Source organism: Passer montanus, unplaced genomic scaffold (assembly GCF_014805655.1).
Source record: "Passer montanus isolate IOZ18808 unplaced genomic scaffold, ASM1480565v1 scaffold32, whole genome shotgun sequence".
In the NCBI taxonomy this organism is placed as follows: Eukaryota; Metazoa; Chordata; class Aves; order Passeriformes; family Passeridae; genus Passer; species Passer montanus.
The window spans coordinates 5,755,271-5,772,532 of record NW_024367930.1 but is presented as its reverse complement, the minus strand read 5'-3'; the positions used below and the strand labels follow the sequence as shown (position 1 = coordinate 5,772,532).

General features: G+C 38.0%; 1 protein-coding gene across 45 annotated transcripts in view; it reads left to right on the top strand.

Annotated features, from left to right (window-relative positions):
• CLASP2 (cytoplasmic linker associated protein 2) overlaps nucleotides 1-17,262 on the top strand; it is a 147,117-nt gene that overhangs the window by 24,886 nt on the left and 104,969 nt on the right. For 44 of the 45 annotated variants that reach the window (XM_039715288.1, XM_039715287.1, XM_039715279.1 and 41 more), the window contains exons 3-7: nucleotides 64-167; nucleotides 3,541-3,632; nucleotides 3,962-4,037; nucleotides 5,525-5,622; nucleotides 12,648-12,718. In XM_039715288.1, coding sequence (XP_039571222.1) covers nucleotides 64-167; nucleotides 3,541-3,632; nucleotides 3,962-4,037; nucleotides 5,525-5,622; nucleotides 12,648-12,718 — 441 coding nt within the window. Of the gene's footprint in view, nucleotides 1-63; nucleotides 168-2,715; nucleotides 2,889-3,540; nucleotides 3,633-3,961; nucleotides 4,038-5,524; nucleotides 5,623-12,647; nucleotides 12,719-17,262 lie in introns of those variants that run through there. The other variant, XM_039715289.1, reaches the window with a different exon arrangement.

Sequence of the window (17,262 nt, the reverse complement as noted above, 5' to 3'; positions counted from 1 at the left end):
TGTTTAATCTTTTTTACTTTCTCTAATCTTTTTTACTTTCTCTTTTTTTTCCCCTTCCTGTAGTTCTCCTGGCTTTGATAGATCGTATGGGAGATGCCAAAGACCAAGTTCGAGAGCAAGCACAGAATCTTATATTGAAATTGATGTGTGAAGCAGCACCACCCATGGTATGATTGCTTAATGCAGATTCAGATGGAGGCCTCCAGTGAGCTTATGACTTTTGTATGAACTTTGAACATGTCACAATGTTATTGCCACTGTTAATGGTGTAAATGTTAAAGATACTCTTAATGGGTTGGCACTGATGTATTGTTCAGCTAAAGATAAAAATCTTGACACAATGTGATTTTGCATATTTTGCACATCATAGCTTAATTCTGAGTAGATGTTTTTATACTGTGTAATAGAGCTTTGTTAATTACAGCATGTTTGAAACATCTTCTGGGTTTGGACAATGGGAGTAAATAAGTTTAATTAGCTCCAAATTGATTTAAAATTAGACTTGTACTTGAACATGTAAGACTAGTCTTACAGTTAAGGTGCATATTTTCTAACTTGGGAGAATCTGAACTTCTTCTTCTAGCTATGTGACAATGATGCTTTGTGAACCATGGACAAACTGAGGTGGGGATAAGTTGCCCTTTGGCTTGTCATTTTTGGTTGTAAGGAGGCTTGCTTAACTCAGCCTTCGGTTCTAAGCATTATGTGGCTTCTGCATGTTTAATCTTATATCTCGACTCTGAGTCTGAAAAATGGAGGACTGTTTAACAAGGTTATATTCTTGAATAGTGATGTTATTTGGAAGTCTGGAGACCTTGGATGTGAGTAAGAGCTTACTATTTGAGTTTTTAGTTCCTGAAGAAAACTGTTTCTGAGTTCTAATTCTAGATGTTAATAGGGAAAAAATGGGTTTTTGTATGTGCTAATTCCTGGCTTTGTTTATTCATAGATACAAGTTTGAGTTTGTGTGCAGTGAATAAGATGTTGTGGACTTTATCTGGAGTGAGAAAATTATTGTCAGTTTCTTTGTTTGTCTGATAAAACATGTAGCATGCTAGGCTATTATAGAACATGTTTATCTCCTGTTGGCTACAGGTTTGGTTGAGATTTAGGCATCAGGATATAGTAATATCATCCACAAAGATGTGCCTTTATTTATTCACAAGCTGCAGTGTCAGTCATATTCATTGACCAACAGAGCTGGCAGTATTTTTTTTGCTCAGAGTGCCAGTGGTTCATAAATGACATGTTACTGTGCCCAAGATGCTCCCAAATACATGGCGTACAGACCAGAACCTCTACAGCAACAGCACTGGACAAGTACCCAGCAGAGCACCTTGGAGATACCTTCATTTGGACAGGTGCTGATAAAGAAATTGGTGGTAGTTGCTTTGTGCTAAGCCCTTGTCAGGAAAGTTTTACATTGTTAATCCATCTTTGTTTGTGCAGAGTTGTTAGGCAGTAGATAGAGGTGAGGGAAGGAAGTTTCCCTCCCCTGTGAAGATGACTCCATGTCAGAAAGTGTACGAGTTTTGTGGGGTTCAAGGAAGTGCATGTGTGTGTAAGACCAAGGTCTGGCTCTCCTGGTAACTCCCCCAGGGTGTGAGAAGCCCGGCTTTGGTTGTCTGTTCTCAGGAGAGCTTATGGGTCATTACAAGTTTGGATGAAAAGCATCAATCATCCCCACAGCAGGGACCAAAGCAGCAGAGTCTTTCCTGTGCCTCCAACGTTGAAGTACAGAGCTTTAGGCTCTCTGCTGCAGTGAAGCATCCCTTTAGAAGAGCTGAATGGAATAATTTTTTGAGGATAAGTCCTGTAAATTTCTTTCTAGTCAACTCACCTTGCCTCTTCTAGTGTGTTGTTGAATAATATTTTATTTGTCTTAATATTGAATCCCTTTACTTGTTTTAGATGTTTGGCGTTTTTTTGTTTCTTTTAACAGCAAGAACTGTAGCTGTTTATAGTCAAGAAGGCATAAAAATATAGGTGGTATAAATGTGCATGAAAGGGGCAAAGAGAGGTTAACATCAACTCTTGCTAGGAACTTCTAATTAGGAGTTAAAATTTCTAGGCAGCCATTTGAATTTCTCTGCTTAAAAAGATGTAGTTGTTTTAAGGGGTAATTCAGTGAAAGACTAAATTTCTCTTTGGTCTGCTTTGTTTATTTCTGTAGTCTGCAGTTGGGGGTCTACCTGTGTTTTTATACATCTAGCAAGGAGATTTCCTTTTTCCCATGCTTGTCTGTGACAGTGGGTTAATTGGAAGGATGTTTTCTTCTGTAAAATCCTGTTCTTTGTTGTTAAGCTATGCAGTTTTGGCAAGCCATATCCTGGTCGTCTAAGGTTTGTTTTTTCTAAATGCAATGAAGTATAAAACAAACAAACAAAAAACCACAGATGGGACAAAATTATCAAGCAGGGCTCTAATTGGAAAATTTTATGTCTGCTCTGAAGCGTACTACCTCATTAATAAAGAGGATGCATATTCTCTGCTCTTATGCTCTGTTTTTGTTGATCAACAGCTGTTTGTGAGGGCTTTATTTTTTATTTTTTTTCCAGAAAGCCGATTGCAATAATTAGTATGTAATACATTTTAGCAGCTTTGTGTGGCGTCATTATAGGTTGCAGTTGCAGCACTCCGGGGTGCAATTGGCAGGAGGGAGGTGCCTGGGCTGCAAAGTGTGCAGCTCCTGGCAGTGTGCAGCCATCCATCGCTAGGCAACGCTGCCCGGATGCTGGCCGGGCTGCAATGGCAGCGCTGCAGCTGGGGCGAGTTGCAGGCTGAGCCCGTGCATCTGCTCCCAAAGGAGGATCCCCGAGCTCCTCTGCTCCACGTTTGTGCTTTCAATGCTCTGATACACAGCTAGAGCCCGGCGAGGAGATGGAAAGGTAACGGGATAAACGCAGCAGATAAAGGCAGAGAGCCAGGGCAGGCAGAGAAAAACGAGTGCGCAAGGAGGTGAGCGAGGGTTCAGCGGGCCGGGGGATCGTACCACAGGAAGCGGCACCAGCACGGAGAGGAGAACCGAAAGCAGAACAAAAATGGAAGCTCAGGAATAGAACGAGGGGACAAGAAATCATAAAAAAATGAAGAAATAGATCTAAAGCAAAAGTAAGGGAGAAGTGGGACCGCAGGAGTAGGGATAAGGACAAGCTAAAATGGATGAGAGGAAATTTTGGTAGGGAAGCAGAATACGTAGCAAAAAGAATATAGTAACTTCTGCTTGAGTCAGTAGTTTGTAATGTTAATGTTTGTTTTGTGTGCATTAACTGTAACAATTCTGTATGTTTTGAGAGCTGTTTCTCAAACAAGGAAAATACTCAGCTAGATTGCTGAAGGACTTTTTTTAGGAATTGGTTTTGGCGTAACATCTGTGTTGTGTTCCATATTGTGCATTTCATAAGTTACTTTTATCACTTTTCCAGTGGACCTGCCTTCTGTTACTTTTTTTTTGCAACTATTATGAATGTAATTATATGGAATAGAATTATGTTGTATTGTGCTCCTGATAATTAAAGACCATTATTTCTGCTTTTATAGTACATTTGGGAACGCCTTGCTGTTGGTTTTAAACACAAGAATTACCGATCCCGAGAAGGAGTGTGTTTGTGTCTTGTTGCTACCTTAAACATGTAAGCTTTTTGTTTCTATGGAGATGTAATGGTTCTATCCTTCTTCTGAATGTCATTTTTCTCTGAAACTAATCCTTTAGGGAGTCTGCTTCAATTAAATTAATATATGGGAAAAATCAAACAACTTAAGTAGTGGGCTTTCTGAAAGAAAGACTAAAGTTACAGAAATATTATCTTATTTAAAAGTAGATCAAGGACTAGTAAGAGAGAGACAGAGCTTGGTTGATGTCAGTTTGTATTCTATAAAATCTAAGCCAAAAGTTCACTTCTGCAAAAATGATTTACTGTTGTTTTTTTTTTAAAAAAAACACTCCTCTTTTTTTTTTTAGTTATGGTGCACAGCCATTAATCCTCAGCAAGTTGGTACCACATCTGTGTATAGCATTTGGTGACTCCAACAGTCAGGTAAGGATTTCGGTACTTACTGGGCCTTGAACAGCTATACTTTGACAGAGCAGTGAAAGCAAAATAAATATAAGCATTCAAAGAAAAGCTGATAAGAGTCCTTGTGTGCAGCAGATCATTATTTTCTACCATGAGAAAAAGTAAGCCAAATTTCTTCTTAATCAGTCCATCCACTGGAAGATGAAAGTAGAGTTGCAAAGGCAGCAGTATCACAATATACCCTTTAGTTTTGTTTTAGAAGTTGAAACTAGTAATTGCTGAAAGTAATTGTTTCTTACAGAGCATGTTGAAAGGAAATAAATAAAAAATAAGCTATTGACACAAAAAATTACCTCCAGACACAACCCTTATATGAAACCTGTGCTAGTTTACCAAATTTGCTGAAATTAACCTTATGTGTAATTATTTTCCAATTGGAACCCAATTGCATTTAAGAGCATTCAAGGACTGTCATTAACATCATTAAAGTAAGCAAAAATATCTGCAGTGAAAAATCAGGAAGTAGTTCATAATGGTGACATCTGAACCTCAGAAAATTTAACCATTTCCAGTGGAAATGGTTAAAATATCTTGATTTATCTGAAGTTGTGTTTGAGGGAAAAGACTATGAATACAGTAAGGGAGAAGATAACATTGGTAGGAGATGGACTTTTAGACAGGATTGGTCTTTATGCTTAAGTTCTCAATGCAGCAAAGTTCTTCTCTCCCCTGTGCTGCATAACACTGTTCTCTTCTAGAGAAATTCTGTTGAGAATTTGTCCTTTTTGCTGATCATTAAAGATATAGTTCACATCTTGCTAGAGCAATTGTATATTTAGTTTGAACTGCTGCAAAGAACAATACAAAAAGAATTCCAGACATTCTTTATAGAGAACAATGGCATTTATATGGCATTTACTAAAATGCATGTTTGTCAGATTTTATTGTAATGACCATGGTTTAAAATTTTTGAAGAGATACTCTATCTCCTTTCTGTCCCCTTTTCTTTCCCCTTCCACTGTCCTGCCCTATTCCCTTTCTTGTGCTGATGTCATGCCACCTGATTCCAGCTGAAATAAAGAAAATGCCGATCACTTTGATCCACTCTTGTGGGCAATCTTAGTCTTCCAGAAGGGCCTTGCTGTGTGTCAGAACAGATGAAAGCAAGATGAAATGTCAAGACTGAGTGCAGGAACTAACTTTTGAAAGTATTGCCTGCTGTGAGCGAGCCCTAGATAAAGCACATTTTTTCCACAAATGCTATTCTTATGTCAGATCCAGAAATTCCCTCTAAAGCTGTTATTTCTAGGATTTTTTACTGTCTGGGCACGCTCTAACTTGGAACAAATGCCATCTTGGTATAGCAGTTGTATTTCCTTTCCTTTTCACCCTCACTGTTTCAACCGAATTGGCATATAGGGCCATAGAAACTGTAAGATGAGTAGCCTGTCAGCAAATATTGTTTTGGTTTCTGTAACCCTGAAATTTACAATTTCAACTGTTCACAGGTCAGAGATGCTGCCATACTAGCCATTGTAGAGGTTTATAGACATGTGGGAGAGAAAGTACGAATAGATCTTGCAAAAAGAGGAATTCCTCCTGGAAGGTGAGCTAGGTGTTCTAATTTTGTAATTCTGAGCCATTTATGTTTTACTGTTCTTTATCTGAACTTTGAACTCACTAAAAACGCTGTATTAAAATTACTGTAATTTTTATTTTATATTCTAGTTAGTTTTGCCTTTCAGTATGATGTTACTAGAGTTACTGACTGTGTTGTATGTTGATTAGTTTATATGAAAGAAAATTCGTTATTAGCAATTTTTATATTATTGTTAGTATTGACATATTAATTTATATGAAAGAAAACATTGGTTTGTTTCTACCTTTGACTAATTAAGAAAGCTAGACAGAGCTTGAAATTGTACTTAGTGAGAAAGACTGTTTTTTTCCATAAAATCTTGTAAAATTCCTTGTTAAAACAATTTCTACTTCTTAAAGTGTGTTAACCGCTTATATATTAGCATACCACTTTAACATCAGCTTCATCTTACTTCTTGATTTTGACAAAGCTGAATATGTCTACTACTTGGTTTCAGAGAGGATATCAGATGAGTGCTTCATCAGACCCATCTAAAAAACTAAACTAAACTAAGAGCTAAAACTAAACTCTCCTAAGAGAAGATTTTTAGGAGACTTCAGAGCACCTTCCAATACCTAAAGAGGGTGTACAGGAGAGCTGGAGAGGGTCTTCTTACAAGGATGTGATAGGACCAGGCTTTAAACTGGAAGAGGATAGGTTTAGGTTTGATATTAGGAAGCAATTATTTTCTGTGAGGATGGTAAGACACTGGAACTGGTTGCCCAGAGAAGCTGTTAATACCCTGTCCCTGGCAGTGTTCAAGGTGAGATTGGATGGGGCTTTGAGTATCCTGGTCTAATGAAAGGTTATCCCAGCCCATGACATAGGGGTTGGAACTGGATGATCCAAAACCATTCTGCGGTTCTATGAAAGAAAATTTATTGTTTCTCACTCCAGGCAGAGTTCAGCCTGTTGAGACACAAGTTTACCCTGCCTATGAGAATTGGAAGTTGCACACATTCTCTGCTATTTAATGCCAGTCTTGTTTTTAGACTAGTAATGGATTATATGGTTACCACAGAAGTTTAGGCCATATTATTACTACAATTCAAAAAATTAAGTTTCCTAGCAAATAAGTGGAACATATCCAAGAAGATCTTCCTTGCCTTAAGATAGGGCCTTGGACATCTTTTCTAACAGAGAATAAAAGAGTGCAGATATCACAACCTTTTTGCAATGAATGTTGGGTCTGACTGTAAGTTTAAGTTCAGTAGTCACCCATGTGATACAAGCTGAGTACATCTTGGGATCCAAATAGGATTAAACACCATAGGTGCTTTGTATCCTCAGGACAATCAACAGCTTCTAATTTAGTTACAGTAGGTGCCAAGTTGTTGTTTCTACTGTCTGAATCAGCTGAATACAAAATTCCCCCTGATCTGGAAGCAAGCATGGTTGTATAATTTGCATTTACATAAAGAAGCAAGACTCTACTTGGTGCATGTTAAATGGGTTGCTGCCACTAAATCTCCAACAGTTTTGCGCCTGACAGTCAGGACTAGTGTTAAATAGTACATGAGCTGAGTGTCAGTGGTGTGTCCTCTGCAGTAGGTTTCAGGTTGGGATAAAGGGGGGGAGTTATGATTTGCTTGAGTTTAATGTGAGACTGCTACTCTCAGTCCCATCCATCCCTGACAAAAAGCAGAGTTCCTGTAGTCCCGTCTTACTCCTTCACACAACTAAGAAGGCGTTTGACAAAGCTCAGGAAAGACAGATTAGCTCTGTGGTAGCTCAGACTGTTGTTCCTTCAGAGGCAGACCTCATTTAAGATGTTTCTTCCTCTGTGCCTGTCAGAGCTTTTTCCTTTGCTTAGATGCAGTAAAATTTTCAGGTGCTTATGCAGGAGCTATGATCTGCAGAAAAAAAACACTTTGATGTAGAGTATCATTATTATTTTGAGGGGAATCTGTGTTCATGTGTGTGTGTCTGGGTAGGTTTTAAGGGTTTTAAGTATTACAGATAATCTGTAGTTCAGACACGGCTGCTTTCAGTTGTTGAGTTTATCCTTAAAGAACTGCATTGCAGCTCCTTTGCTGTAAGTCAGTGCATTAAAAATTACATGTAAACATAAGTATTAGCAGAAAAATCTATTACTTTAGTGTTTGGTGCACACATGAATCAATAGAATGTAGGCTTGTTTAGTTTGCATAACAAATTACACATTACAGTGCTGTGTGTTGCTGCTTGAATGCACTCCATCCTAGAGCACTGAAAATAAGAGCTCCTATTTGCTGAAAGGAAGGCAGGAAAGTTAATCAAGCATTGTTTTGAGAAATTGTTCAACTTCCTTAAATATGCAAATGGTATATACATGTTGTGTCTGTATAAAGCCAAATACAGTCAGTACTTTAATAATAGTAGTCTTAAAAGGTTTTCTAATCTGCACCTGGTAGGGTTTGCCTTTGTGGAAAATAATGGATTTTCTACAGGGCTTTACTGGACCTGTCGGACTCTAAGTAATGAATAAAATATGGAATCTTACTTTTGTAATTCAATTCTTATTTACTATTTATTTTTCTTCAGTGCATTTCTGTTCTTTAGTGAGATTAATTGGTGAGTTTGTTTATAAATAAAATCAGTTCCTCTTTCTATTTGTTATTTTTTAACTTTGAAATCTCAGATTATTATTATGCTTTTCACTTGAAGCATGTTCCCTTTGCAGAACAATCAGTATCAAGACAGTGGTTGGAAATTTGGATGTTGTTTTCCCTTTTGTTATAATTGCTGCCAGAGAAGTTTGACAGTCTTTGGTGTCAGACCTGAAAGCTGTAGTGCTAATATATTTGTGAATACTGAAAATGGATGTTATATTTATTGTTCAGTGAGCCAGAAATACTGAAGAGGTTTTGTTCTCTATGGGCCAAACAGACTGTTTTACAGTATGGAATCTGTGTGGCTGATCTCCCTGAATGGAAATAGTATACATGGCTCTGGATAGAAGTTACTTAGTCTGAGTGTTAAAAGCTTTTGTCATTGAGGAATTCATCTGACAAATTTCCCCACTGTTGCTTGAGAAACAAATGTAAAAAAACAGTCATTTGTTTTGTTCTTATGTCTAGGGACAAAACTTCATTTCCTAAAATATTGAAGCATATTGCAATATGCATTTCTGAATACCACATTTTATGTGGTATGCACATTCTACTTATCTGTCTAGTTCAAGTTGTAGATGAGGTCCATCTGTGTGTCCAGATGTGGACACATGTCTTCAAGATTTTTTTTTCCCTTGTAAGGGGGAAATATGGAGAAACAACTGTGAAGTTTCATGTGGGCCATTTCCTGCTTTAGACTCAGTTTGGACATAAACAACAGACTAGTTAACCATCTGTTGTTCTTCTTCTTTATCCTTCTGCTGTTGATAGGGGAGTGGTGCTCTTTTGCCTCTTCACCACAAGGTCCACACTTTTAGGTGTCCCCCTCTGCCCATCATATGAACAGTTGCACTCCATCAAGCATGGTCATGAAAAAAAGCTTTTCAGTGTGAAGTGTTGTGCGCATTTTCTGGAAGCATCCATGTTTCCGTGTGTGTGTGTCAGCTCAGACTGTGTCCTGGCAGGGTACGTACACATTCCTCCTGTTGCCCATCCTCACTGCAGTGTGTTAATATTTTGATTGAGACCTCTCACCTGCTGGAGGGAGAGGGTTTGGTATTTTGCCAGGAGCCCCCATTTAATGTGCTACAACTTCATGCATGCATGCACTGACAGCCCATCCAGAAGTACTTGCTGTCCCAAGCGTGGTTTTGTCAATGGTGATTTTCCCGTCTGTATGACAAGTTGCGGAAGACCTGTCTATGGCTATTTGGGAAAAGGAGATAATATTTCTGTCCACCAGTGACATGTGGTGACTTCAGTGATTGATTGTGATTGCCACATCCAGAGTTGGGCTTGCAGATACCAGATGAAAAGGTAATAATGTTTCCCTTCTCAAAGAACATTCCTTATTGCCAGTAAAACTGGTCTTCATCCAGCCCTGTAGAATTTCTTGGACTCCTCTTGGCAGGCACTCTTTTGCCAGGAGCTGAACCTCCAGTAAATATTCTTAAATTGATGGTGGTTGTACTAATTCTAGAGACTCTAGCCCATACTGCCTTGCTGCTTGTCACCATGTGAAGAAATAAGAGAAGGTAGTAAGAAGAGCAGGGTGGGAGGAGAGGGACGGAAAAACTTGTTGTGAGAGACTTTGCAAAGTAGTAGTTACAGATCCTGTAAGCTCTTCTAAAGAGAGGGTTGGTTCTACAGTAGTGCTTTACCACGTTGACAGCTGTGTTATAATTGACTCTTCTGTTGTTGTTGCAATTATGACAAATACTGAAGAGTGTGTCTCTGGTCATAACGACATGCTTTGAAGGTTTGAGGAGTGGCAGTACTGTGTGTTGTTCTCCAGCCTGCACCACTGACAACATAGCGTCCAGTGCTGACAAACACATTTTTTATTGTTTACAGTTAATACTTTATCAAATATTTTGCCCAGAGTGAGATGCAACATGCATATTATTGTAACATATTTACAAGGAAGCACTTTGCTTTTAGCTTCTGTTTAAAACACTCCGGAAAACATTTTTGAAAACAGAGTTCAAAAGAGCAGGAAATATTTTTTTCTTTTGAATTCTCCGAAATATTTGTGCCAAGTGGATAACATCAGCTTTACAGGATGTAAAAATCAAAGTGAAATTTTAAGGCAAATCTGTTAATCTCTCTAGTCATATTTAGTTTCTCTCGGGATGGCAGTTTCAGCCTTTCAGATATACTGCTAAGTCTTCCTCATTAACTAGGTGAACTGCTAATGCTGTGTTTGCTATGGAATCCAGCACTGTTGAGGGGAACTCACAACAATCCCTGATAAACACAAACATATGAGGCAAACACATTAACTTCTTGTTATGAAAGCAAGATGCCCTAATGCATTGTTGTAGATATTGATTCTCGTGTGAACTTCTCGCTTCGTATGGTTGAAAGCACATAGCATGTTAATGGGATTTCATGTGTCATTAGTAAATTCCAGTACCCCAAAACGATCGCATTTCAAAAATTTTACTTTTTCAAGCAGAAGTGCAGAAAACCCCATTTCAGTATATATTGCCTTTGGTTTGCAGAATTGATCTTTTCCAAACTTGAGGTTTAATAGTAAAAGCAGAGACATTTGTGAATTGCTGCCGTTTCAGACATTTTGCTGTGGCAGCAGTGGTTGGAAATGCAATGGTCGTGCAAAAGGGAGAGAGGATAATAGGTTCCAGACACGAGCTGGTGAGTGTGCTAGGGAAAGATTAGGCAAACTACTACTGAACTACATCTAGTTTTGAGATAAGTTGAGATGGTAGAATAACTGCTGGTTTGTGTTAGGGGTTTTTGAATTAAATGATTAAGAGGTTTTTGGTTGTGTTGTTTTAGATCCTAGCAGTAGGGTAGGCCTTTTTGTGGAGATCTGTATAGTTCTTTTTGTGAGCCTACTAAGTCCAGGACAAATTGGCTCTGTAGCGTACTGCTTTGAAGTATTTGGAAAGTAAAAACAATGCATTGTGAGAGTCCTAAATTGTTGGAAGGGTGGGGGGAAAGGCTCAAATTTTTTATGCTGTTGTCTGTGCATTTAATTTTTTTATCATATTCTTCATTATTAGGTAAATGAATTTTATTAGATAAATGACATCCCAGTGAGTGAGAGGGATATGCAAGTCTCAGAGAATGTAGACTAAGTGCACTGCCTCTCTACATGGATCATTGCATAAAAGTGACGCGTGCATAATGAAACGTTAAAGTGAAATCTTTGTGCATCCTTGACTTTTCTCCTTGTGAGAATTTTCATACCCAGGTGTAGTTCTTATCCATTTTTCTTGCTTTGTCATAAAACAGTTTGAATTGTGAATTGTAGACAGCCAATCAGTGCAAATTTTGAATTGGATAGTATAGTCTCTGGTTCTTGTGATGTAGCTGACCTGTACCTATTTGGAGACCTGCAGACTGTCATGTGATTTGTAGTTCATAACTTTGTTCATTTAAAATCGGGATTCAGTCCTGATAGTCCTGGAGCTAAAAATCCCATGTGCATATTGCATATTACCATATTGCAAATAGTCTAAAATTCAGAGAAGCCTTTGGAGAAATACAAGTGAATATCCGCAGTTGTTTGCAGCTGAACAGTGTCAGTACAAATCTATTGTTAATGCGTGGGTCACATTTTTCTGGGAGATACTTCCACTGCTTTTATTGAGTTTTCTGCAGAAGTGATGAGAAAGGGCTGTTGAGGTGTTTTGCCAGCTTTCTTGATTGAGCTCCATTTTTTAGCCTATGGGACCAGATTGCAAGTATAGGATTCTTGGAGTTCTTTTGGTTTGGTTTATTCTGAGTTCCATTTGCTGCTTACGTGTAGCAAAGCATTTGCAGTGTATTCTCTATTGTGACATTTCAAGTCAGCAGTGTGTGTGTTGGACACATTTAAGTGTGTAGGGTATCTTAAGTTTAGAAGAAAGTCTTGTTGTTTGGGGTTTTTTCCCCCCTTGTGGAAGTGCTAACTAGCACAGAGCTCTTTTCATAAGCAAACTAAGGAAATTTTGTAGAACAAGAACTTTGAAGAAAATTATTAATAGTCTTAGAACAAATTAAATAGCAATCCTTTTTTTTCTTCTAAATGAACATTCCATAGTTCAAATTGTAACCTTTTATTGTTGAGTATGAATAAATATATATATATATATACACACTATAGATACCCAATATGTGCTATTACTGAACCTGAACTATAGAAGGTTGTTTTTAATCATGCTAATAATAACACTCAATTTTTGTTCTTTGCTAAGTTTACTTTATTTTCTATGCATTTCTGTGAAGATGCTCAGCTAAAGAGGAATCCTTTAGGAATTGTTTATTCATACACTTAATCCCTTGTATATTTTGCATTGCTGCTTTATATATGCTAATAAACTGATTTCTGTTTTCATCAGTAGCCAGTGGGATTTCAGAGATGTAAAAATCCTTTGTTGTTTTTGTTCTTTATAGGTTGCAAACAATCTTTACAAAATTTGATGAAATAAGAAACTCTGACAATATGATTTTAAGTAACGTCAGTGGTGAGTATGAAAGATTTATAATCAGCTTTAGATTAATGCAAGATAAGTATTTAAATACTAGTGTTATCAGTGTGAGAGGGATGAATAGCAACATGTAAATGCTAGGAAAATGAGACACTTGGTGAAACAAGCTTGTACACTTTATTGGAACTATTTGCTGGATTGTGGTCAGAATACAATTGGAAAAGGTGTTGAAACTTTATGGAAACCAGCAGTGAATATTTAACGAGTTACAGATGTGCTCAGTAGAGGATAGAAGAATGCTGCAAAGTGTTCATGTATGGGAAAAAAGATCAGATGAACCTTTATCCTTAGTCTGTTTCTAAGAGAAAAATGTGCTTCAGTGATGGGTGTGTTTGATACTTTCTCTGTAAAAATGATGCATCATGATTGTAATACATGGAGTTTTAAATTACAGAAATAGGAGACTGCAGCATTCAAAGACAACTTAATTGTTGAAGTTAAGACTTCATTGAGCTTGTGCTCCCTATTTTGGTATATTTCAAGGAAAGACAACCAGTTATGCAGAAGATCCCTGTTACTTCTTACTGGTTTTTTGCTACAGTATTTTTTAGTATGAAAATTTAATTTAAAACTGTAAATTATTAAAAAAGTGTTACATAACAGCAAAACAGAGGAGGTGCTGTGGCAGTGGCTTTATCATAGTCAGTTTTGGAATCCTCATTGTCTTCTGCAAGGAATCAATAGATCTTGTTTTATCGGGAAGAGTTTCCTCATATTAATTTGTCTTTCAGAGTAACTATGTTGATTATGGTCTGCTGTATCTAAAAAGTGTAACTGTTCAAGAGTAGAAATATTTTGAGGAATGAATAGAATTCCTTTTTAATTTTAAATTTTCTCACCTTTTCTTGTTAATGTGAAAACAGAAGTGACTGTAAGTTCAAAGGAAAGTGTTTTTGTAACCTTTTCTTTGACATGGAAGAATTTTCATGCTGCATTTTGCTTTGAAATAAAACACTGCTATTCTTGAACACTTAAAATTTGATTTGTAAAAAATCATAGTTTTTTAAAAACCCACATTCTAATTTGGGGAAGAATGTTTTACATAAAAATGTAAATGTTTATGTTCTGTTAGATTGCAAATTTACTCATTATGAAAGGGTAAACCATTATCTTTTGCATTTAATAGTAATACAGCTGCGTAGGTTTCATAGGTTTGAGAGATTCAGAGATGCATTTTACATGTGTATTTTTTCTGTCAGTAGTTCTCAGGAGAACAGAGAAAGTCACAAAGGGGAATAAGCATTGAAATAATTAAAATATATGAAAATATATATATATCACATTGCTGCACTAGTTAACATAGCACTTCTGTCCTTTTTGTCTCCATTTAAGAGAGTTAGGAAAGTTTATTTTGAAGCTGTTTTTGTCTAATGTGCAAAACACAGATATTAATGTTGATCTGTGACAGTGTAAACCATGTATTCTGACTTGTAGGTGGCAATTTCTGTGCAAAAGTTACTGTGATTCTGTTGTGGTACTATAAATGACAGAATCCCTCTTAATACGTTGGTCTCAGTATTTTTGCTTGAACCTAGTTCATCTGTTGCTTCCATCTAGACAGTTTTTCAATGTTATTCTAAAGGTATTCTTCCATTGTTAGTGCTTTATCTTGGCTTTGTGCTTCATTATTCTCTGAAGGACAATTTGTATTTACTGCTTGCACGTGTAGATTTAAAGTTACTGTTGAATTCCTATGGCCTTGTTCCAACTTTTCTTTCAGGAGCTTTATCAAACATCTCTGGATAAAGGCCAAAGTTTAGTGGCTAAATACATCTGTTACAGTGTTGAGGATTGTTTTTTTGTTGGTGCTTTGTATATTTTGTAGTACAGTTTGGGATGGTGGGGGGAAATAGGGTTGTCTTTCCCAAGTGGGCGGAGCCAGAGGCAGGGTGGAAAACACAAAAACACTTCAACTGGCTTTAATATCACTAAACTCTATAGTGGACCTTCTTAACAGCAAAAGGAATGTCTTTTTGCCAGGTGGAGTTACTGTCCCAAGTAGGGTGACTGTAGTGATGGGGGTCCTGTTCAGTGTGTGATGGATAGGGACAAACTTGTTAATACAACCTCAGAAGATGTCATCTTCTTCATAGTCCTGAGTTGTGCTGCTGTGGTAGTGAATATTTGGTGTGTTGACCTAGTTTCTGAGAATCCAGAGATGTGACTTAGGATTCTCTCATCAAATAATTCTAATGTCAGTTGTTCAGTCTTTTTATCCAGCATGTACTTAGGAAGAAAAAAGGAATAGAGAGTCAGAGCTTGCAGAGCTTTCAACTACCTGATTACAAAAATGTTTTCCATACTTTATTGATAGTCAAAACAAATGTATATTTTAAAAAATACTGATACTTGAGAGTTTTAAAAGACATCATGTTGGTATGCTAGGTATGTTGAAGAAATACAGGCAGGACAGGAAAAGGTCTCCTTCCTGCCATCTAAGCACACTGGTAGATGTAACATCTTATTTTTCAGTGTGCTTGAGGGGATCTGGTGAGAACAGCCCCTTTAGTTACCTCTTTCCTTTATTGAATCTGATCTCTAATGGGATGGTAAAGAACAGGGGGAGAATGAGTTACCATTAGGACTGACAGATCCTCTTCAAGGGTAGGTGAGGTGGAAGGCACATTCAGACACTTATGAGTGGAATAATTGGGATGGGATGTAACAAGGCGTTTAAAAAGCCAACAGATGAGGAGGTGCCATGTCTAACAAGGGAACTGGGTAGGAATCTTCTTGCTTTTGCTTGATGAGAGTGGCTTACAGCCTTAAATAATATCCAACTGCTAGCTTGCCTCTCCAGCTGACCCTTGATTTTTTATTTTTTTGCTCTAAGATGTGTATAGTAAAATCAGAGATAATTTCTTGAATGTGAATTATGTGAATGAGTGAGCTGCTGTGCAAACCTCGGGATTTGTTTACATTCATAGTGATGCGTATTAAAAGAATCATATCAGGATGTTTGCCTGTTAAGCAGTGTCTTACACGTGCTGCTAGTTTTGCCCTTTCACTCTACCAGAACTCTATGTAGCCTTCCAAACTGGAGAAGATTCTTTAAAGCACCCCCCCTCAATTTTTCAGCAAGTGAATGTTCATTTCTATGGAAACAGAACTGGCAGCCAATCTCAGCACTACAAAAGTACTTGTTTCTGCTGCCTGAGATTTGTAAATACTGTTTTATTTAAGAGAATTCAAGCAGACTCCTAAATCAGATAGTAGTGCCATTATTGAGAGAGGGAATTAAAACAAAAGTAGGGAAACTATTAATTGGGAGCTCCCTGCTGCACTCAGCAGAATGATTGGGCTGAAGATAAATCATACGTCTTTATTCAACCTGTGCACTTTTTCCATTTTAATGTTTAATGGCTCAAAGGACTGGCTTTACAAACAGAAAATATGACAGGTAGGATATGTGATCATAGTATCGTGGTGAAGGGGAGTTGTGTTATGGGTGATAAAGATGCAGCTGAAATATGTGTTCTGGAAAAAAAAAGGAGCAAATAAAAATCCATAGCACTAGTGTGTATCTGTTTTTCCACATTACACTATTGTTTTTTATTTCCCTTTGCTGTTTTCTATTTGGAAATATAGTTACTATGGAGACAGTGACGACATACTCTTAATGGAGCTCACCAGTGCGGCACAACATGAATATATATCGTTTGGGAATACTGGTGATAGCTGCCGTGATTATTTTATGGAGGTTTTGAGCTGTATATATTCCTTTGGTGTACTCAATGCAAGGGGTCAAAATGTAGCCACATCATTTTCCATTTCAGCTGCTCTTCCCAATGGTTTATCATTTTAAATAGGAAAATTTACTGACCAGTGAAGTGTACTGGTCAGTTCAAGCCCATTTGCAAGAAAAGGGCCTCATCAGGCTGACGCTTCCACTGGTTTTAAGGAATTTGACTGAGTTTTTGGATTAGTACTACAGGGAACTGTGTCTGGCTCCTTGCAAATGCGTGGTTCTCATGATCTGTGTGACAGCATATGCTGCAGTCTGCCTGAGTTTTAAACTTTTCTCTTGGCAAGATTAAGTAAATTGGTACTACTTACTTGCTACTATTATTTTTTTGATCACTGTTGGATTGCACTCTGTACCCTCAGCATGCCACCCAGAAGGTACGTTCAGGTACAAACTGATCAGCAGCTCAGGTCTGGGCAGGCTGTCATTGATGCTCCCCAGCCTGTGTTGCACGCATGCTTTGGAAGCAGTTTCTCTTTTAAAGTTGCGGGGGGGCGGGGGGGGGTTTCCAGAGAAGTCTTCCGAAAACTCAAAAAAAAGGAGGCAGCAGCTTCTTCAAGGGAGCCCTTTCCTACTTCCTGTGGCTTTGCTGTTTTGTTTCATTACGTGTTACGTTACGTTTTGGTTGATCTCTGTTCCGCAGAGCGCTCGTCCTTAGCCGAGGCTCCTTGTCCTCTCGTGTCGCGTTCCGTGGCGGTGGCGGGGGCAGAGCTGCCCCCGGGGCTGCGGGCTGTGCCGGGGCTGCGGCGGGGCCGGCGCTGGCCGGGCGCGGGGG